General features: G+C 35.1%; 2 protein-coding genes across 3 annotated transcripts; one reads left to right on the top strand and one right to left on the bottom strand.

The window, feature by feature from the left end:
• LOC109226647 (protein TRAUCO) lies at positions 543–4,650 on the top strand. Of its 2 annotated transcripts, none has more exons than XM_019391477.1 (3): positions 543–1,689; positions 3,636–3,710; positions 4,194–4,650. In XM_019391477.1, the coding sequence occupies exons 1-3, from the start codon at positions 570–572 to the stop codon at positions 4,286–4,288; spliced, it is 1,290 nt and encodes a 429-aa protein (XP_019247022.1). In that variant the 5' UTR covers positions 543–569; the 3' UTR covers positions 4,289–4,650. The 2 variants fall into 2 exon arrangements, with proteins under 2 accessions (XP_019247022.1, XP_019247015.1); XM_019391470.1 differs by having other exon boundaries at positions 3,471–3,710.
• On the bottom strand, positions 8,106–21,739 carry LOC109226638 (ABC transporter G family member 12-like). The gene is made up of 9 exons (XM_019391462.1): positions 21,384–21,739; positions 18,202–18,281; positions 17,302–17,766; positions 15,675–15,797; positions 13,403–13,534; positions 11,146–11,430; positions 9,948–10,220; positions 9,303–9,410; positions 8,106–8,566 (listed from the first exon to the last, which is right to left on the bottom strand). Exons 1-9 carry the CDS (start codon positions 21,655–21,657, stop codon positions 8,201–8,203), a joined length of 2,106 nt encoding a protein of 701 aa, XP_019247007.1. The 5' UTR covers positions 21,658–21,739; the 3' UTR covers positions 8,106–8,200.

Here is a 23,260-nt window from a genome sequence, read left to right as displayed (position 1 = left end):
CTCAAGAAACTCACACGGGCTAAAGTTATTTGAAGAAATAGCCTAAATAGCCACTCACCCAAGCTTAAATTATAAAAAGTAGTATATATATATATATATATATATATATATATATATATATATATATATATATATATATATATATATATACACGAGATCATCCCAAGTATGCCTTCGGCATTCAGGGGTCACAGACTGACCATAGAATCTTGTTCAATAAGTGGAATGCATTAGCTATACGCTCTTAGGTTGAGTAGTCAGGGTCGAAGAAGAGGTTCGGAATTCCATTTTGATATGTAAAGTTTTTCTATTGATCCATCAAGGATAGAAGGGAGCATGGATATACTTAGGGGCTTCTTAAATGGGATAGCTTTTCTGGATGTCCCAATATATATATAATGGTTAGTAAAAGTAAATAGTGAATTTAGTCCGCTATTTGTGTTTTCTCTTCATGTTTTAGTCAAGCTTTTGGGCTATATGATAAGGCCCACAAGAAACTCTCCACATTGGGCCTACAAAATTATCCACTATTAAAACCCATTCAGATACTGCTTCCTTCGTCTCAAACAATGGAGAATCTCATCGCCACTTACCAAGACGACGACGAAGAAGAAAACACCGCCGCCGTCGAATCTCCACCGTCCGCCGCCGAAGCTCCACTAATCCCCGTAGAAGCTTCACCATCCTACGCTGAAGCTCCACTATCCTCCGCCGAAGCTCCACCTTCAGTTGTCGAAAATGGCAGTGCGAATACTCCAGAACCCGAACCCGAATTACCTTCCACCGACCCGAAAATCCCCCTGAAAGAAGAAGACGACGACGACGACGATGATGACGTGGATGAAGATGAAGAAGAAGAGCCACCACCGAAGAAGCAAAAGCCACTTTCCACTTTAACCCTAACACCGCCAAAAGTAGAAGAAGAGGAACAACAAAATGGTGAAATGACCAAATTGCCCTTGTCAACACCCATAATTACAGCAGCAGCAAAGGAAACTCCGACCTCCACAAGCAGCAAGAAAGCAAAATACAAGAAGAAAAACAACAACAACAACAACCTCTGGACAAAACCCAGTTCACGTAAAGGCAAAAAAAAGAAGCAAAACAACAACAACAACAACAGCAGCAACACAAAAACCAACAAGAACGGCGCCGTTTCAGCACAAGAAGCTGAAGACAAAGTTTACATTACACCTATCCCAAGATTCCCTGACAAAAATGACGACAGCCCAGATATGAAAATCTGCCTTTCAAAAGTTTACAAAGCAGAAAAAGTGGACATAAGTGAAGATAGATTAACTGCAGGGAGTATTAAAGGTTACAGAATGGTGAGAGCAACAAGAGGGGTATTAGAAGGAGCATGGTATTTTGAGATTAAGGTAATGAAATTAGGTGAAAGTGGGCATACAAGACTTGGGTGGTCCACTGATAAAGGGGATTTACAAGCACCTGTTGGATATGATGGGAATAGTTTTGGATATAGAGATATTGATGGTAGCAAGATTCATAAAGCTTTAAGGGAGAAATATGGGGAACAAGGGTATGGTGAAGGTGATATTATTGGTTTTTATATTAATTTGCCTGAAGGTAGTCAGTATGCCCCGAAACCGCCGAGACTTGTTTGGTATAAGGGACAGAGGTATATGTGTGCTTCTGATCCTAAGGAAGATCCTCCCAAAATAATTCCAGGTATGTGACTGACACCCAGCTCAAGTGCTAGATTTTATTTGAGCATTTCTTGCTGTTGTTTTGTTAAAGGTTCAATTTTTATGTTGAATGCTTTCACTGAGGATTCATATAGCTGACCCCAACTTGTTTGGGCGCTGAGGTGTAGTAGCTGTTGTTGTTATGAACTGTTGATAAATGTTCAATTTTTATGCTTAATGCTGCTTGAAATGATGAACTATGATTCATATAGCGGACTTTAACTTGTTTGGAACTGAGGTGTAGTTGTTGTTCCTGTTGTTTTTATAAAGGTTCGATTTTTATGTTGAGTGGCTGCTTGAATGCTGTCCGTGAGGATTCATATAGCCAACCTGAACTTGTTTGGGAGTGAGAAGTAGTAGTAGTTGTTGTTTGTTGTTGCTATTATTTTGATAGAAGTTCAATTTTTATGCTGAATCTGCTTGAATGCTGTCAGTGAGGATTATATGGACGATCCAACTTATTTGGGATTGAGGCGCTCGAGTAAAAAATCGGTTTTTTTGTTGTTGTTTGTTGCTGCTGTTTTGATATAGGTTCAATTTTTATGCTGTCTGCTGCTTGAATTGTTGATTCAAACTTAGGATGGTCAATTAAAGTTAATTTGGACAACTTATGTGTATAAATGAGGAGCTGATGCTTTGATACTTTTAGATTGCTGTTGTTTCAAAAGTTGATCACAAACGAATAAGAAAAAATTGATGGTTTTTGGTAAAGTTTTGATTTTTATGCAGTTAGATGCTAGAACTTATGCCTTAAACTCGAAGAACTAACAAAGAATTACATTAGGTAAGATATGTGTATAAGAGGAGCTGATGCTTTAAGGTTAATAAACTCGGGAAGAATGTGCGGAAACTATTCAAATATAGAATCATAGCAAACCTCTTGTGATAAATTAGGATATCAAAAAGTCTTATTACCTTGTGTCTCAGTCAAATACACCCACAAGTCTTCTTTTAATTGAATGTCTTCTACCTTGTCAAAAAAAGAAAAAAGAAAAGAATTGATTGTCTTCTCATGTATCTACTAGTTTTATAGGTTAATGGGGTTTCTGAAGGAGTCTGGTCAAGGGATTAACTTTTTGAGAGTGAAGATGAATCACCATGTTCTTCGTTCAAATTTGCTAGTGTTAGAGTTTTGCAAAGACTCTATTAAAGCTATTAACTTATTCAGAATTCAAGAAGAAGCGCACTACTATCTCACAGTAGTGATTTGGGGGGGGGGGGGGGTCTCATTACTCTCATCTCCTTCGTGTTAGCATCAAAGAGCAAACCTTTGGTGTTTTTGATGGTGATGGTGGTATTGGGATATCGCAATGACAAATGTGAATGTCCTAGTTCAATTGCTTAGATAGTATGGGTTGCTTAGTTGCTGTATTAGTGAACTATTATGAGCAAGAATGATGTTCTTTTCTCACACTTGTCAATCAAAGATATGAAGTTCTAGTCCTAATGGCTCGTTTGATTTAGCAATTTACATTACATGCTCGTCTTTGTGTATATGCGTGTGCTGACCATCTCAATGAGTAGGATCTCCTTTGGTGTAATATTCAAACTCTATTTCACTATGTAGTCTTGATACCAAAATGCTGAAAAACACTATCTACTTACAAAAGATATGTTTGTAAAGGTATCTCTGGGGAAATCAAGTTTGAGAAATTCCAGTAACCCCTGTTTCCTCCTTACGTGTTTGGCAAATTCTTTTTCTTGTGTTGTCAAATTGTCGTGTTCATTAAGCTGTGTACAAAATATTGTATTTTGTCTGAGCAGGGAGTGAGATATCTTTCTTTAAAAATGGAGTATGTCAAGGTGTTGCTTTCAAGGATCTTTATGGTGGTCGTTACTACCCTGCTGCTTCAATGTATACACTTCCTGACCAACCTAATTGCGTTGTGAAGTTCAATTTTGGCCCTGACTTTGAATGCTTTCCTGAAGATTTTGGTGGGCGCGCTGTTCCGAGACCGATGGTTGAAGTTCCTTATCATGGCTTTGATGGAAGAGTCGAGAATGGTGTGTCCAATGAACAAAAGAATTAGCTATTTGTCTTTTACCATGTTGACCAATACATAGAATACTGGTTGTTTGACTCCGATTTTCACTGTAATTTTTCTGATCTTACTGATTTAGGCTGCTACGTGACAGTCAAACCTTGTAAAAGATTCTTTCTAAAAATTGGAATCATTGAATTCATTTATTCAATTTTGACACGTCATGATTAATTTTACAGCTATCAACTTCAGCTACTCCTCATTGCAGCTTAATCTGTCACTTTTATTCTCAAGCAAGATAATGTTGTGCCAGATAGTACTAAAATCAGACTCATACTTCTTTTTTCCTTTTCGGCTCGCAAGTTTTAGTCCATCCTACTATTTTATATCAGAAGTAGATTAGGAAGAGAAAAACAACTACCTTAAGTAGCAGTTGCATCTGCCTAACTCCATTCATCTAAGCTATCTTGGCAGATTGAACATGATTTAAACTTTCTGATTACAGGTGATTCATGGCATTCAACTAGGATGTGCCCTATGCTCAAAGTGGTAAAAGAGCACGTAAATAAAATTGGTGAAGCTGCTGAAATGGTCAGCTAAGCTTGAGCAGTGCACTCAGGTTGGTTATGTTTCAGCTTTTGTAAATAGAATGTAGAATGCTACTTGGCGTGGTCTCATAGTTGTTCCAACTTTTGTAAGTGGTAGACTGTTGAGTGCTGGAGAATGGGTGATCAATTTCATTTGGGTAGCCTGTTGTACAGTTTCTATTGTGTTGTTGTCTTCTTGTAGTTGGTTGAGACCCTGATTCTAGTCTTTATTAGCTCTTTCTGTTAGAGAAATGTGCTGTCTGATGGAAGAAATTTCTGGTTGATGAATTTAGCGGTTAGTCCGTGAGATTGTTGCTTGACCCTCATGTACTTGTCATTCAAATTTATATGCTACATTAAATTTGGTGTTGTTCATTGTTTGTGATGTTTATTCATAAATTGAAATAGAATGTGTTTTTGCATGTATTTTTAATTTGTGATTTATGGAGCTTGAATTCAAGGTTTTGACTTCTTGAGAAAATAAAGCAAGGTTTTGGAATGGCTGAAGGTCAGGGCGGGAGAGGTTCGAGAGGAAGGAGTTGTAGAAGGGGCATGGTGGAAAGGGCAAGTTATAGTAACGGCGCAACAGGGCAAGTGACACATGATAGGGTTACCGGAGTGGAAAGATGAGGCAATACAGCAAAGTGGTCGTGATTGCATGATCAAGAAGATCATAAAGGCGGATTTTCAAGGGTGTGGCTCGGTGGTTAATAAAGTTGGATGAAAATAATGGGAAATCAGGGTTCAAATCTCACTAAAGACAAAAATACTAAGCAATTTGTCCAATCTACCTAATTCTTGTTGGCGGATTTACTCGATACTTGTGTTGGTGGAGATAGTAAGTGTAACAGCTCAGCTCACTAGTGATATTGTCTATTTTGAGCCTAGGACCGCATGGTTATAAAATGCATCACTAGAGTCCCTATCTATTTATATACCCAGCATCTCTTCCGTGTTTTGTCGATGTGGGATTCACCTAGGGTGTAACATACAGCCCCCTTAGGGACTCAGCGTCCCCCACCACAGTTAAAGGTTGCACGCGGAGTGGCTCTGATACCATATGTAACATCCCAACCCACTAGTGATATTGTTCGTTTTGGGCCTAGGCTCGCACGGTTTTAAAACGTGTCATTATAGTCTAAGGCTTGTTTACTTATATACCCAGCATTTCTCCCGTGTTTTGTCGATGTGGGATTCGCCTAGGGTGTCACATACACCTCCTCCCCCCATAGGGACTCGGCATCCTCCGTAAGGTTTGCCCCACCATCGTTCAAAGTTGCGCGCGTAGTGACTCTAATATCATATCGAACAATCCACCCCACTAGTGATATTGTCCACTTTGGGCCTAGGTTCGCACGGTTGTAAAATGATCACTAGAATCTAAGGCCTTGCTACTTATATACCCAACATCTCTCCCGTGTTTTGTCGATGTGAGATTCGCTTAGGGTGTCACAATAAGTACTTGGCAGATTAGTTGAGGTGTGTATAAGTTAGCCTAGCACCACCATTATATATAGATGATGATGGGTAAGGGCCAAGTGTGGGTGACAAATGGACGGGACGGGTCGGATATGGACGAGTCGAAAAGGAGTCACACAAAACGGATGAATTATCCGACCCGACCCATATTTAATATGAATAGAAAATGGGTTAACCGGCGGATAATATGGGTACTCATATTATCCATGACTTCTTGAATATGATCATTTTTGGGAGAATTCCTAGTCTTCCAAACTTGAGGCACCCCCAATTTGAGTCTTTACAAATGTGAGAGTTAAACCCATTAGTTATCCATTTTCTAAGTGGATAATATAGTTTTTATCTATATTAGATCCGTTTTTTAAAGAGTTCATTATCCAACCAATTTTTTAGTGAATAGTATGGATAGATAATTGTTTTTTTATCTATTTTGCTACCATTAGGGCTAAAGCATTGTCATTAAAAGTCATCACTTCGTCGGTTAAAGCGATGAAGCGATGCAAAGCGAGAGGTCATTGCTTTATGGGCGAAGTCGTGCGCTTTTACACAAGTGTGCGCTTCAATAATGACACAGAAAGTGCAACAAGGAGGATCAATTCTTTGAATCTCAACTTAAGGAGTTGTATTATTATCGGCATTATTGTATATCAGAAGACTAAATCAGTTATTTTAATTGAAATTTTATTATTATAGTACTAAAATCATATTGTATTGTACTTTTAAATTCTGTAAAACTATGTGCTTCACTTCAAAGAAGTGTGCGCCTCACTTCTCGCTTTCACTTTAAGCTTCATCAATCTTGTCGCTTCTTAGCTTTTCACTTTTAGAAACACGAGGCTAAGGGATGATTGGCGTTTAGCGTTTGTAGTGCTTGGATGGCACCGGTGATTGGAGATGATAGTCGGTGTTGGGCAAGGGGCAATTTAGATTTAAGGTTAGTCTAATCTTTCTTCTATTTTTAATATATTTGTTGTCTCTTTATATAGTCTTGGACCAATGAGCTAAATTTTGGAGTTGAGTTAGGCGTCCGCTTGTTATTCTTGGGTTATCCAACATTAGGTCACAATGTTATGTTGTTCATGCTCCAAATTTCTAGTCTTGGACATCGGGGTGAATGGAATGTCAAGTATCTCATATTGGTGGAGGAAATGAGTTATAAGGATCTTGGACAACTTCAAAAACTAAATCGTGAAGCGAGGGTTGTCCAAGAGCTTGTAGATGATAGTCCAGTCCCTTAACCAATGTAGAACATATAACCCTCACCTCCCGCACATCCAGGATTGGACGTTTGAAGCAGGGACAACATAACATGGTGGCCTAATATTGGATAAACTAGAATGGGGATGATTTTTGCTCTCATAGCACATTGAATTGTATAACCATATCATCTATAAACTTAAATTATTAGAGAGTATATAGTTTTTATTTAATCACGTACATCTTCAACATCCTTCAATATAATTTTAGGTCATTACTCCCTCATAACGCTTTCAATCTCCATAGTGTCACATGTATGTTGGATATGATCATTTTTAATCTTGTCTACATATATGAATTGTCTGCTTTAGACATTGCAGTATTATTTCATCCTTCATATTTAAATTATTTTGATTTCATCCTCGTCTTCTCTTATGTTCATAACTCCTTGCAATTTCATGTCAAGTACTTATGCTATCTCAACTATTGAAACAATAATAATGGTGGTGGACATTCTTAAAAAGTTCTCTTATGCACAATTTTTAACTCATTTCGTCTAGCTCGGACTATATATATGTATGCGAATGTGCCTGGGAAAAGTTGAGCACATATTTAAAAGCAAAATCCACTGAATCTACATCGTGGATTCGGTACTGTAGGTGGAGGATACTAAGTTCTGTTGCAATTTTAAATTCTAGCCCTCATAATGGTGCCTTGTTAGATTGTTGTCTTGGTGGGGAAGAAGGAAAATAATGGTTTAATTGATTTAGAACAAATTATATTACATTCACTTTCTTCAAATTTTTGTTATATCGACAGTGCATAGAACTTATAAAATTGAATGCAAGATCTGGCATAAGGAGCATGCAATTTCTAGTGTGAATTTCACAGGGCAAAAGACTTTAATATATATTACATCAATGTGTATTATAGGAAGGAGAGCACATGCCTTGTAAATTCACCCTAGAGTTGAAACAAAGGAAAAATATTGAAACTTCCCTATAAAACATATGTTATATTGGAACAATTTTCTACATAGCCAATACATAAATCACCCAAAAAGTACAAAGGGAAACCAAAAAAATGGTATTACACTAACCACTAAAGTTCTTTTAAGAATGGATTTAACGATACGATACTATAAAATTTAAGTAACAATCAAAACAAACATTATATTTAAAATAACAATACGATACAATACAATAAATAACAACCAATCCAAACAAGCTGTTAAACTCTAATAATATTCTCAGTGGAGAGGAGAATTAAGGCCTTCTTGAGAAGACAATGAGTGAACATTATAATGTCTTTTTGATGGAAAAGATGGTGGTGTTTTCCTAAATGAAGGCCTTTTACTAAGATGTTGAAGAGTTTTCTTTGTGTAAAATGTGTGTAAAACTGGTAAAGCTCTCTCCTTTAGCTTGAGAACTATGTAGAAAAGCAATCTGAATGATATTAGAATAGAAATTACAACACCCAAATCCCACCATTTTGAATGCTTAACTGAAAATCCAAGCACTGAGCTTATGATTACTTCACCCTTCAGCTTCATAGTTTGATCACCTGGGATTATACCCTCAAATTCTAATCCTATTAAATCATTCTTGTATGCTCCCTAGCATTGCAAAATCAAGAGAAAAATTGTTAAAAGGAATATATCGAAAGAACCTATAACTTATATCCACAGTCAAAAAGGGCAGTCCAATGCATGAAACATCTCGCATTTACATAGGGTCCGGGCAGTGGCGGAGGCATGATTTCCGCTAAGGGGGTTCAAAAAATAAAAAAGTTAAAATAGATTGTAGATAGTGAGAATTGAACCAATGACCTTACAAAGGTTTTGAACCCCCTTGACCTCTAAGTTATGATTCTGGGCTGTGTCAAGTGGATTCAAAACATAATATATAGAGGTAAAAACAGATTTTGCCTTATATATACAGTGTAATGTTTCGGTGTGAACCCCCTTCCGCCCCCCTAAATCCGCCCCTGGGTCCAAGGAAGGGCTGCGCACCCCAAAGGTGTGATGTAGATAGCTAACTTAATGCAAGCATAAGTGGCTGCTTCCACAGTTCGAACCCGTGACCTATAGGTCATACAGAGACAATTTTATCGTTGCTCCAAGGCTCCCCTTCAACTTATATTCACAGTCAAAGTTATGAATTTACAGTTTAACCTTTCATAGAAGATTACTTGATTTATTTTCCAGGTTACGAATTTCACTTATTATTAGTAGTTACCTTGCATTTGCCTTTAAAACCAAGACTTAGATATTTAGGAGATGCATATTGGACAACCAACTAATGTGTAATCTTAACAAGTTGTAGTATAGCTTTATGACTTAGAAATTTTACCTGTAAGGCCCATGACATGTAATTAACATATGAAACAGGATATTTCCAAAAGACTGTTGGAAGATCAGGGATTAGCCTGAAAAAGCCAGCTGATGCCATCATTGTTCCCTGCATATAACAAATAATTATACCAAAAATAAAAAATAAAAAAAATCAAATCATAACCTGCGTTATATACGCAAAGGATTTAAGTTATACACATTAATAATTTAAAAAAAATTTCACTCTCAATGCAAATTAAATGGTTGTAACAGGTTTTCGTTCTATTTTTTATGTTACCATATCCGACTTGATATGAAGAGTTAGCTACATTATTATACGTCAATTTTACCAAAATGGTATAAAAATACCTATGTACTGTCAGTAATAGAATCTAAATCTTTCAACAAAAGGAATGGAACAAAGAATTTGGCGTTCATGTGCTTAATTTTTTATATTTGACATCCTTAGTGAAAATCCTGGCTCCGCCATTGCCTCCATGTAGAGGTCTAGGGTTCAAGCCTTACGTATGGAGTCAGCTTGGTAGGGAACGTTTTACCCCAAGGTGGGACTTCCTGATGCGTATCCAGATTAATCAGGTCCCAAAACGGGTACCAAACACCGAACCGGAAAAAAAAACAGCAAGATAGGATAATTGATACTTACAAGAAGTCCAGCACCAATAACAAGTCCCATAGTGAAATTTGGAACAAAGCAAGCCACAAGCATCATGCAACTTTCAACAACAGCAATGGAGCTCAAGAGATCAATGGTAGCATACAAAAAATGGAAGAAGCCAGGGTGAAACTTCACTAAGTTGTATGTTATGGCTGCTGAGCACAAAGACATAATAACTAGAAATGGGAATGAAGAAATGAAGTTTGAAAGAATGAAAACTCCAACTCCATAGTGTCCACTCTTCCTTTCTTTGCTAAATATCTGCAAAAAATGAATTGTTAATACTCAAATATAATGATATAATGAGCTTTTTTTATCCATATTCAAGTATAGAAAGTCTAATAACATAACCAGTGAAATCCTACAAGTAGGGTATGGGATGGATGATGTGTACGCAGACCTTACCCCTACCTCGTGGAGGTAAAGAGACTGTTTCCGAATGTATAGAAAGTCCCTCATATATACAATCCAACATGGCGTTCCTAAGCACTAACAGTAAGAATTTTTATACTGTGTGTATATCTTAATCTGTTATAATCAGTAATTTGCCTTATTTTTCAGGTTACTAATTTCATTTTTTACAAACATTTACCCGTATTTATCTTTTTGGACATGATAGTTTTTTTATACTATCAGTGTGTAAAAGTTAAATCCTACTAATTATGGTTAGTAGTATTTGTCCTTTTTAACAGTATTTCTGATATTTCATGGATAAAAAGGAAGAAGAGAGCAAAAATCACAACACAGTTGTACTTAGGTATAGGAAAAAAAGGCAAATATTATAAGCCCAATGTCTAGCTAATTAATCTTGTTCTAAATTAAATTGTACTTTACGTTGCTCAAACTCTTCAAAAATGTCGTTGAGAACGCTTTGGATCCTTCAAAAGTAGTGCATTTTTAGAGGATCTGACACAGGTGCAACAACATTTTTTGAAAGTCCGAAACAATATCAACAACAATAACAATAACAACAACAATATACTCAGTGTAGTCCCACAAGTAGTGTCTGAGGAGTGTCGAGTGTACCTAGACCTTACCTCCTACCTTGCAGGTAAGATAGGGAGGTTATTTCCGATAGACCCTTAGTTCAAGGTAATCATAATCGCAGTAGTTTATCAAAGAAATACGGTAGCGAAGAAGCGATAGGAAAAAAAAAACAATAACAATAGCAAGACAATGTATTTACCTTCATTTCTTCAATGAAAGATGGGAAGCCTCCAATGGACATGAAAGTCATGAAACCAGAAATGAAACCAGCACAAGCTCCCCTTGCCAATATTGCATTATGGCCAGTTCCAACATCATAAAACACAGTACCAACACAAAAAGATAGTATTATATACACTATAATTCTCAACCAATAGTACCCAAAATCTCTACTCATGTTTTTCAGTGATCTCCTTATCAATGTACACAGTTGCTTCAACCATGTTGCTTGGCTCCCTCCACTTTCCTTTATCACAACATCTTTCTGCCCAAAATAGAAATTCACTAGTTAAGGATTAATGCTATATTCTACAACTTGAGGCTTAAAGATTAATATAATTTGTTGGGAAATAACAAAAATGGTCCCTTATGTTTGGGGGAAGGTTCAAGATGGTCTCTTAACTATAATCCTGAGCAGTTTTGGTCCTCTAAGTTTGTCAAAAGTGAGAAAATAGCTGCATCAGACTCCAGAAACAGACTAAAAATAGTAAGGCAGTCCGGTGCACTAAGCTCCCGCTATGCGTGGGGTCCAGGGACAGGCCGAACCGAACCGCAAGGCAGAAGCGGATCTAGGATTTAAAGGTGGCGGGTGCCAAAATTTCCTTTAATGTACACCTTATAATAACTACTAATATATAGTTTGTTCGGAACGTTTGTCCTGTTCATTTTTTAGTTTATTCGGCCAATTTAATAAGCACTTTATTTGCAAATATAAAAATTATAGTTTGTTCGGAACGTTTGTCCGGTTCATTTTTTTAGTTTATTCGGGCAATTTAATAAGCACTTTATTTGCAAATATAAAAATTACATCAATTTTTCAGACCCTACATATGGAATTTCATTAGGTATATGTTATTATTGTCGTATGAAAATTACATCTCAGACATTAAGAAGAAAATTTAATTAGCATTTTAAATAAGGAATCACACTTTTATTATTAATAATACAAGTAAAATCAATATTTTCACTAAGGAACTATATTTTTTTTGTATGCTAAAAATAAATTTGCACAAGTAAACTAAAATCTTTAATAAGGGAACTCCACCAATCAGAATAAGAGAAAAAAAACATCTTCAATAGGTAAATTATACCCCATAAGTAAATGCAGAATTAGATAAACTACATGACCTCAAAACATAAAATCATAAATCTAATGCTTGCGAAATATTCATTATAATTTAATACTAAAGAGATTTTAATTGTATTTAAAAATTATAGAATAACAAAATATTTATGTTATAATAAAAAAAAAAACTATAAATTAATTTTGATCTCAATCTAAATATCAAGACCCAAGTTTTTTGATTTTGAAGAAGAAAACTAAAAGATTTGAGATTAAGAGAAATGCATATAATTTAAAAAAATTTAAATTTGTTTAATGCTTAATACTAATCAGTGCCCTCAGGCGCCTTTATAAAAAAAAGTTTCAAATTTTGGAGGCTCTTTTTTGAGTGTTCTTGCTAAATATCACACATAAAGTAATAGAATAGAGGAAAAAATATAAAAATAATAAACGACAAATAGGAATTGGGAGGTAGCCAAAAAAGAAAATGACTGGGACAAAAGAAATAAAAAGCACAACGAAAAGAGAAAGTCAGACAAGGTTCAAGATAAATTCGATCTTGAATTTTACACATGAGAAAAGCTTTCAAAAAGGTCTACCGGTCATGGCACCTTTGTCTAGTTTGCGAATGGGGGTGACTGGATCATATATTTAACCTAGTTAAAAAAATTTTTTACAAAAATATATGATAATTTTACTGACCGAGCGGGTGCCATACCACCCCACCCATAAGGCTGGATCCGCCCGTGCCGCAAGAGTCTATTGTACGTTACCTTACCCTGCATTTCTGCAAGAGGCTGTTTCCACGGCTCGAACCCGTGACCTAAAACTGCACCTACCAAATACGACGTGTTAAATTCTACTTTTTTTTTACAGTGCGCATTAAATTTAACAATCAGAATTTATTAAATATTTGACGAAGACCAAAAAACTCACTTTTTGACATATTTAAGGGATTAAAACTACTCAGGAATATATTTAAGGAGTCATCGTGAATCTACCCAAGTATAAGGAGTCATCGTGAATCGTACGATAGACCTTTGTGGTCCAGCCCTTCTCCGGACCCAGCGCATAGAGGCAGCATGCACCCGGCTGCCCTTTCAAAAACTTATTTTTTGAGTCTGAATACTATACTAATATTAAAGAAAAGAAAGAAAAGCTTGTGAAAACTTACAATATTTGCGAGTTCGAGAACTCTAGCTTTTGCCCTCAATCTATGTTTGGAGCATTTGTATTTTTGAATAAGCCTTACTCTACACTCTGCTGTTGGAAGATAAACCAGTGAACCTGAGGACTCTTTGATATCCTGAATAGAAAGAATAACATATTTAATTTTCACAATTATCATTTTTTGTTTTAAGATTTTGACCTATATTATATTTTAAGACTACATGTTCTTTGAAAAATAATTTACGATGTCAAAAAATTAAAATCATGCTAACAAAGTTATAATTTCAATGTAGGGAATTATAATTCGAATGCAAAAGTCAAAAAGTACTCAAGTTTCTACTGGATGTAATAAATAAAAATTTAGTTGAAGAATTCCAAGAAAAATGTTTCATAATCCTCCACAACAAAATGATCTCCCTAGAAGTTTTTTCACTCTATTTAATTATATTGAAGGTTTTACACATTTTAAATACATCAAAAACTGATTGGACTCACTTTTACTCTTTTCAAGAAAACAATATCATAAAATATTATTACATTCTTCAACATAAATAAATAAATATGTCCCCAGTCCCCACATGATAAATACTGTAATCAACAACTTATAATCCATCTGTCCCATTTAACTATCGCTTTTAACTCAAATAATTATCCCCTAATTGTCATTTTAAGAACTCAAGACTAAATTTGTTAGTAGTTTCCAATTATAACTTTAATATTAAAGAAGTAATAGGCCTTTTTAATACTATTCAATTCTCAAAAAGCATTTAATAGGAATAACTTAGTAAACTTATTATTTTTTTTAATGGGCGTGAAAAGAACAAAAGCGACAGTTAAAATGGAATGGAAGGAGTATGTTAGTCTTTTTTCCTTGAAAATGTCATAAATTAAGGGTGTGTTTGGTACGAAGGAAAAAGTTTTCCAAAATAAATTTTTTAATTTTTCTATGTTTAGTTGGCTTAAATGTTTTGGAAAATAATTTTCCTCATGAACTCATTTTCCTCTAATTAGAGAAAAATGTGTTTTCCCTATCGAAAGAAAGGAGAATATTTTCCAAAACTCTTCTTCAACCTTCCCTATTTTCCATCCCCACCAACCTTCCCACACTTATGCCACCCCACCACCAACACTACCTCACCCACCCCACCACACCCACCCACCTCCCCAACCCTGCCCTACCCCCACCCTAAATAGTTTTATTAAGATTACTTTCTTTTCATGTTGTAGATAGAGCACTTTCTTTTTTTGTTTCAACAAAATGAGTATTTTTTTTAATGATATAAAAAAAGTATTTTGTTTCATTAATTCAACATAAAAGTACTTTCTTTCATAATGTTGAAAAAGTATTTTCATTCATTTCAACAAAATGATGTCGTAAAAAATATCTTCTTTCATTTCAACAAAAAAAGTACTTTCTCTCATTTCAACAAAATGATGTAATAAAAAGTATCGTCTTTTATTTCAACAAAAAAATACTTTCTTTTTATGATGTAGAAAATGTATTTTCTTTCGTTTCAACAAAATGATGTAGTAAAAAATATTTTTTTTCATTTCAACAAAATGATGTTGTAAAAAATTATTTTCTTTCATTTCAACAAAATGAGTATTTTCTTTTCATGATATAAAAAAGTATTTTCTTTCGTTTCAATAAAATAATGTAGTAAAATGTATTTTTTTCATTTCAACAAAATGAGTGTTTTCTTTTCATGATGTAGAAAAATTATTTTCTTTCATTTTAACAAAATGAATACGTTTTTTCATATTGTAGAAAGAGTACTTTCTTTTTCAACCAAAAAAAAAAGTGTTTTCTTTTTAGTTATGTAGCACAATTTTCAACGTTATTTTCGATTGAAAAAGTAAAACAACACATTAGTCCCTTTTGGGTTTGTGTGAATTAAAAAAATAATTAAATTCTTGAAGAAAATAGAGTCCTGAAACGTTGGGTATTTAGGATTTGGGGAGGGGGAGCATAGGAAACATGAGGATTTGGGGGAAGGAGGATAAGGAAAGTAGCATAAAAAATTATTTTTCAAAAAAAAAAAAAATCTTCTCTCTAAACAAACACTAAAAATAATTTTCGAAAAAAAAAATTCACTCACTAACCAAACATAGGAAAATAAGTGATAAAGAAAATATTTTCCTTCGTACCAAACACACTCTAAAAGTAAAACGAGTGGTACACCGGAAGAATGAGAGTAAAAAAATCTGCTACAACAGATAAAAATAAATTCGATAATTGGAAAATTTCTCATACCGACATTATATATCATACGTACATTTATTCTCTGCGAGCCTATTAAAGTGGCGGTAACATCGTCAAAGTCTGAATTAATGCATCGAAGAAAATGGTCAGCTGGATTTCTTCTTGTTGGACATGGAAATCCTGAATCAGCATAGAACTGCAAACATAAAATCAAATAAATATTACAACTTTGACCTATATACAGTTTAATCCTAATTTTAGTCTTTCTTCTATAGTGTTCATCACATTTACTTTTCGGATTTAAGTTATATACATTAAAAAAAATTTGAATTGTCAGTGCATAATTAGCGAAATTTATTTGCCTTTACCTTAACAAGTTTTAAGTTCTACACATTGAATGTTACACAATCATATCACTTAAAAGTTAACTATATGTAAACCATATAGAAATAATTGATTGGGTAGAAAAACAGTAAGCAACCTGATACAATCAGTTAAAGTGCAGTGATGATAAAAATTACGTTGTCAGTGCAAAAAAAAAAAAAAAAAAAAAGAAGGCATCCGGCGAAGTGAACCCATACGACTTTCGTTCTTCCATTTCTTGGTTCGAACTGTTAGTTGAATTATTTCTTGATTTCATCCGTTTATGGCTGACCGGCGATTACTAGCGATTCCGGCTTCATGCAGGCGAGTTGCAGCCTGCAATCCGAACTGAGGACGGGTTTTTGGGGTTAGCTCACCCTCGCGGGATCGCGATCCTTTGTCCCGGCCTTCGGTTTACACCCATTATCTCAAGTTTTGGATCGAACTAATCCATTGACACAAATAGTTCATGGGAGAAAATTAAGCTATTTGGGCCTTGGAGGAAGGATCTGCAGGGTCCCAAATGAATTGGCTTATTCGAAAAAGGTCTTGTTCTTTGGAAGATCTATCTCGTGTCGAGGATACACGTTACACTACGATTTTGAATCAGAAGAGAGATTTCAAGAAATGGCAGATCTATTCACTCTATCAATAACCGAGCGTATAGCTTATTTCGGAATGTTTATAGCATCCTTTTTATATAAACCCATTTATTCTTCTTTAAAAAATTTTGAAAGCATCCTGCATTCACGCAGGATCCGGGAAAGGGCCACACCCTAAGGGGTCGTTTGGTCGGGAAACAAGTTATCTTATGATTAATTATCCCGAGATCAGTTATCCCACCCTCCCATAAGGATAAAAAAATACTACAATTCCAGGGTAACTAATCCCGAGATTAAATTTGAGATGGGTTTACCCAGCCGCACCCTAAGGGGTCGTTTGGTTGGGAAACAAGTTATCTCATGACTAATTATCCCGGGATTGGTTATCCTGGGATTAGTTATCCCACCCTCCCATAGAGATTAAAAAAAATATTACAATTCCGGGATAACTAATTCCGGAATTAATTATACCACAATTTTATCTCAACCAAACGTAGGGGTAAAACCATCTCAAATTTAATCCCGAGATTAATTATCCCTTATCCCTCGTACCAAACGCGTCCTAAGGGGTGTGATGTAGACAGCATATTCTAATGCAAGCACTAGTGGCTGTTTTTACGGTTTGAACCCGAGAACTATAGGTCACCCGAAGAGAATTTTACGCTGTCAGAGTGCAAACTAATTAAAATACATATTTAATAACATCATATAAGAGTAAAGTCAAGCTTGTCTTACCTCAACTGCCATTTTAGCTTCTCCAAAATATATCATTTCACCAGAGGATAGCAAGAAAAGATCATCAAATAGTGCAAAAACTTCACTACTTGGCTGATGAATTGAGCATATTATTGTCCTTCCACCACATAATGCAATATTCTTAAGAACTTGAACAACAAAATAAGCTGAAGCACTGTCAAGTCCACTTGTTGGCTCATCAAGAAATAATAATTGAGGTTTTGTTATAATTTCAAGTGCAATACTTAATCTCTTTTTTTCACCACCACTTATTCCTCTCAAATGCCAATTTCCAATTAAATTTTCTGCACAATCTTCTAACCCCATCTCTGATATTACATTGTCCACAATCTTGTTTAGTTCTTGTTTGGTCATGTTGCTTGGGAGTCTCAATTGAGCTGAGTATTGGATAGTTTCTTTCACTGTTAGAGTTCCCATTAGTATATCTTCTTGTGTCACATAAGCCTGGTAACAATCTATGTTGCTCGGACTTTCCGAAAATGTCGTCGGATTCATGTCGGCTCCTCCAAAAGTAGGGTATTTTTGGAGAATCCGACACGGATGCGGCAGCATTTTGGAGAGTCCGCGCAACATAGTCCACAATAACATCAAGTAATCAGTGACAGATTCAAGCATTTATTTTTCACAAACACACAAATATAGATAATTTTAATGTACTTAAGTGGCTTAGATCAAATATTGTATTGTGATTTATTAACATGAAAATATTACAATTTGATCTAAGCCACTTAAGAAAGTACCAATATTTGCTTTAAAATGTATTTATGGATAGAAATATTTTACGGTGCAAATACATATATTTCTTAATTAAATAATTCAAAGTAGAATAAATTTTACCAAATTTTCATAATATTAAGTTGATTTGGATATAGCACTTACGACAACACCATGGTCAAGCCTTTTCTTCTTTCCATTGAGAAGAACATTTCCATTCATTACAAGATTTGTTGAGAGTCTACCTGCTAAGTAAAACCAAACTCTGTAAATATTTCTCCATCTTATTTTCAAAAATTCAATTCAATATTAAACAATTAATTACTCGTACTATTATTTAGCCATCCTAGAAAACCCTTGGCAAAATGGCTATTAGAATTTTGCATAACTCTATATATAATATGAATAACATACAAACACACACACACAAAAAAAAAAAAAAAAAAAAAAAAAATTGAGCTTTCATAGCATGATTCCAAATAGAAAAACTGTACGTGTAATTTACTCTACGTACTATAGCTGTAGTAACTAGACAAGTGGAAATACTATCAATTTACTATTGTACTATTTTACCAACGAGGGTTGTGGTGCAGTGGTAGTGTATTACTTCATTCTTAACTAGAGGTCTCGGAACTGGCCGGCGAAGTCAAGAATTTCCTCAAGGGTGTTCAAACTTGAAAGAAGTAAAAAAAAATCTCGTGTTCAATATGTTATGTACCTCTAAAAACCTGATATTTTACCAATATACGGAGCGTAATTTTCCGACAAAGGTTGTTCAATTAACCACCCTAACCAAAGTGTAGCTTCGCCTCTGAATTCAAGCCCTGGGTATAAAGTCGCTTTATTAGGAAGCTCTTTACCTCCAAAGTAAGATTTTCTAGCAGGAATCTAGATTTAGTCGTACCTTAATGCGAGTACCGAACATCGATTGAGAAACAAAAAAAATTACTATTATACCTAGAGGGATTATAAATACGCACAGGATTGAATACTAGCTAGACTGTTAGCTAGATGAGGCATTTATAATATCAATTAGGTGACCAACTGCACCCACGCCTTATTTATCTCTTTCTATCTACCTCTTGTCCTATAATATTATTACTAGTCAGAGGAAACAATAAAATTCACTGCTACACATATTAATGCACTGCTTACACTTACTTTTCAATCTCCTATTTTTGACTTTCCAAGTGTACAATGAATTGTACTAAAAGAAAGTGACATATACAACATTGTGCTAATTCATTAAATTTCCAACAACAAGAGTTACTACAAACTTCTCTATATACAACCTCGTTTGTTCCGAATAATTTTGGATGTTATAGCGATGTGCTGTTATAGAGAACATATATTATAACTTAACATGAAGAATGGTTTCGGAAAAGTTTGACTTTTATAGTGAAGTGTTGTTATATAGGGATACTGTTATAGATAGGTCTGACTGTATAAAGATTTTCATTTCTACACTGACAGTTTGCAATTTGTTACACCATTAAGTTAAATTAACGTACACTCTTCATAAAGAGATGAGAATAACCTAAAAAGTATAATTGCCTACTTAACCCGGTATTTTCTTCTTTCCCAAACAAGGAGCTCCTGGTTATCTAAACCGCTGTTAGCATATTAGTACGAGAGTGGATCGGAGGATTGAAAGTTACCTTGAGAAAGGAAGGGAAAGCGAAGGACAGAGACAATTTCACACGAGGAGCTTAGCAGCGTTTACTATTTGGAGATGGATGGCTCCGGGCAGGGTAAAAAGAAGGATTGTTCAATAAAGGGCGGCTATGCGAAATAGGGATTGCTTTCTATTTCTTCCGTTAAGGAAATTCGAGAAAAGATGGAATAGGAAGACGTGTTTCCAGAAGTCGGACTTGCTCCATTAGTAGGTCTAGTCTATATGGAACTGGTATACTGCTTTTTAGTAAAGAAATAACATATTGTTCAGTTAAATAGCACTAATAATGTTAAATTTTTTACATTAACGATGTATATTACTTAAATCCGTCGATGTATATCGGCTCGAAATATGTCGATGTATATCGGCTCGAAAAAGTCCTTCTTAGTAACTATTATTGAAAAATGGGGCCCCTGAAAATTGGGGGCCTAAAGCACTTGCCTTAGTAGCTTGTGCATTAGCGACGACACTAACTAGGGGGCGGATTCAGGCCGTTTCTAGGGGGCACGTGAACACATAGTTTTTTTGCCAAATTAGGTATTTTATGTATATATATCGTAAAATTGACCAGTATAATATGTTGGCGCACATGCTCCAAAAAGGTTGAGTGGTGCACCTGGTTGAATGCTAAGTTAATTATTCAAGGTACTTTTTTCTTGCTTTTTCAATGGTGCACCCGTATTCTAGAAATCCTAGATCCACCTCTGCACCGGACAGGTCTTCTGTTTGTGGAGAAGAAGAAAATAGTACACACAGATTCATAATCATTGACATTATGCATGCTCAAACAATTGAGGCAAACTTATGTTATGCTTCAAACACCATAACCTTGCTTTATTTCCTAGGTAATGATGATGTTATGCTTGAAACACCATACTTTGCTTTATTTCCTTATAAATCAGTACTTAGTAACTTTAGATATTGTTGTTTATCACAATTATTTCTCCTTTCTCATGCAAATGAAATGCGTAGAAGATGAGTCAGGATTTGAACTTTATGATTTTTAATTAAATTCTAAGATAATGTTATCAGGTGTCAGTAATTGGATTATGAATTTAACTTTTATATATATATATATATATATATATATATATATATATATACACGAAATTTGGACTGAAGTTACTGGATTCGTCTGAAACATAGGTAACCTTCTAGCTCCACCCTAGAAATGGGTGCACTGTTAAGAATTTAACCTATGTACATTGAAGCGCCATAGGATAATTACATATAATTATATTTTAGGTGATTTAATAGTGTAAAAATTTCTTTTAATTGTTAATTTTGCTGTGTTGCTCGAACTTTCCGAAAATATCGCTCGGTGCATATCGAATTCTCTAAAAATAGTGCATTTTTAGAGGATCCATCACAAATGCGGCATCATTTTGGAGAGTTACATACCTTATTTTGCTGCATAGTGATCTCACCTTTTATAGATGATTACATATAATTATATTTTACGTGACTTAATAGTCTAAAAATTTCTTTTAAGTGTCAATGTAGCTATGTTGCTCGGATTCTCCGAAAATATCGCTAGGTGCATGCCGGATCCTCCAGAAGCAGTTCGTTTTTGGAGGATCCGACACTGACGCAGCGTCATTTTGGAGAGTTTGCGCAACATAGCAATGTAATAAACTCAACTAGTAATAGAGAGAGATGAGAGAGAGATGACCTGCTAAAGAATCAAGAAGAGTGGATTTGCCAGAACCAGAAGGACCCATAATAGCCATGATTCTACTTGGTTCAGCATAACCAGTAATTCCATTTAGTAATCTTTTTGTTGGTCCATTCCCAAAATTTGGCAACATTACTGTTAAATCTTCCCAAACCAAATATGCAGCATTTTGAATTCCAGATAATACAGTATTTTCTGATAACGCCACCCCCTTTTCAAGATCAAGACAATTTCCACCACTTGCTGCAGTACTTGCTGCCTCTATCTCCATATTCTTTGTTAAAACTCTTTATAAGGAAAAGAGAATATTGTCCTAATAGAGTTTTGTGTAGCAGAAATCAAGACAAATTTGATGTCTGAAATATCTTATTCAGGAATATGGTAATTCATTGTTGCATATATAGCAGAAGATATGTACAGTTGATAGGGACGTACATACTGTGGATGATAAAAACCAGCTTGATGAATAGTCACAATCGAACACGTGTAAATTAATTACCGTCTAAATTTTATGCACTGATGGTGTAAAATGTTAGTGCAATTTTTTTTTTTACATAATCAGATCAATTATGATGTAGTTACAGGCTATGTTGCTTGGACTCTCCGAAAGTATTGTTTAGTGACGTGCTGGATTTTCCAAAAATAGTGCATTTTTGGAGGATCCGACACGAAAGCTATTTTAGAGAATCCAAGCAACATAGGTTACACGTAAATCTCTGCGATAAGTGTAGTTACTAGTAGCCTGACAAAATAGTAACTTAGCCTGCTATCACATTATAAATTTGATATTTATATGAATGCTTACATATAATTGTCCTCTTTACTTAATACTTATAATGTTAGTAAGTAATATACACTACCCTTAAAAAGAAAAACTTTAACCAGAGCACTATATTGAAGACATATTCTGAGTTTAGGGTGGTTTTAAAAAGTTATCACCAAACAAGCTTTTAATGCAGTTGCCATTATGAGGGAGTTGAAAAGTACCGAGACTTGGATAACCTGATTGTTTCAACAATTTGGATTTTTTTTGGCTGTCTTTCTTGCTTGTATGTGAAGAGGAGCTCTCAAGTAACGGTAAAGTTGTTTTCGTGTGACCTATAAGTCATGGGTTTGAGCGTGAATATTTGCATTAGGTAGGCTGTCTACAACACACCCCTTGGAGTGCAATCCTTTCCCGAATCCTGCGTGAATACGGAATGCTTTGTACACCGGGCTATGCAGATGTGGATCTAGGATTTGAATTTCATGGGTTACAACAACAACAACAAACCCAGTTTGATCCCAGCAGGTGGGGTCTGGGGAGGATAGTCTCTACGCAGACCTTACCCCTACCTAATGCAGGTAGAGAGGCTGTTTCCAATAATTTCATGGGTTCAAATTCGTAATTCTATCACATCACCCGTGTTCACAATCTATTTTTGTACTTTTTTAGCTATGAGAAATTCAAAAATAGCCAGATTTACAAGTGGTCATTCAAAATAGCGACAGTTTCAAAAGTAATCGAAATTTAGCCACTTTTCATATAAAGATAAATCTGAACGAAAACACTGTTTAAAATCCAAAAAATACTCCAGTATAATATACTGGACTTCTAGCATATTATATTGGAGTTTCAGTATAATATACTGGTCCAACATAATATGTTGGAGTTCCAGTATAACATACCGGTCCAGCATAATATGCTGGAAGTTCATACACAGGTGCACCAATCTCCAGTATATTATGCTGAAACTTTCCGTGTTGCAGCAATATAGTGGCTATTTTTCAATGACTTTGCAAACGCTGGCTATTTTTGAATGACCAGTCCGAAAACTAGCTAGCCCGTGCCATTTTTACTTTTTAGCTGGATTTTCAACACATATGTATTGGTA

The sequence above is a fragment of the Nicotiana attenuata genome, chromosome 1, assembly GCF_001879085.1.
Source record: "Nicotiana attenuata strain UT chromosome 1, NIATTr2, whole genome shotgun sequence".
Taxonomy (NCBI): domain Eukaryota; kingdom Viridiplantae; phylum Streptophyta; class Magnoliopsida; order Solanales; family Solanaceae; genus Nicotiana; species Nicotiana attenuata.
The sequence above is the reverse complement of the archived record's forward strand: the minus strand, read 5'-3'. Positions and strand labels throughout refer to the sequence as shown.

What these genes read in the sequence shown, in the direction of transcription:
- LOC109226647 (XM_019391470.1), top strand. Translation starts at nt 570, where the DNA reads ATGGAGAATCTCATCGCCACTTACCAAGACGACGACGAAGAAGAAAAC. An exon ending in TCCTCCCAAAATAATTCCAG is followed by an intron (nt 1,690 to 3,470) that starts GTATGTGACTGA and finishes TTGTCTGAGCAG; the next exon opens with GGAGTGAGATATCTTTCTTT. An exon ending in TGATGGAAGAGTCGAGAATG is followed by an intron (nt 3,711 to 4,193) that starts GTGTGTCCAATG and finishes TTCTGATTACAG; the next exon opens with GTGATTCATGGCATTCAACT.
- LOC109226638 (XM_019391462.1), bottom strand. Translation starts at nt 21,657, where the DNA reads ATGGAGATAGAGGCAGCAAGTACTGCAGCAAGTGGTGGAAATTGTCTT. An exon ending in CTTTCATTGAAGAAATGAAG is followed by an intron (nt 10,221 to 11,145) that starts GTAAATACATTG and finishes CATTTTTTGCAG; the next exon opens with ATATTTAGCAAAGAAAGGAA. An exon ending in ACATGTCATGGGCCTTACAG is followed by an intron (nt 8,567 to 9,302) that starts GTAAAATTTCTA and finishes TTGCAATGCTAG; the next exon opens with GGAGCATACAAGAATGATTT.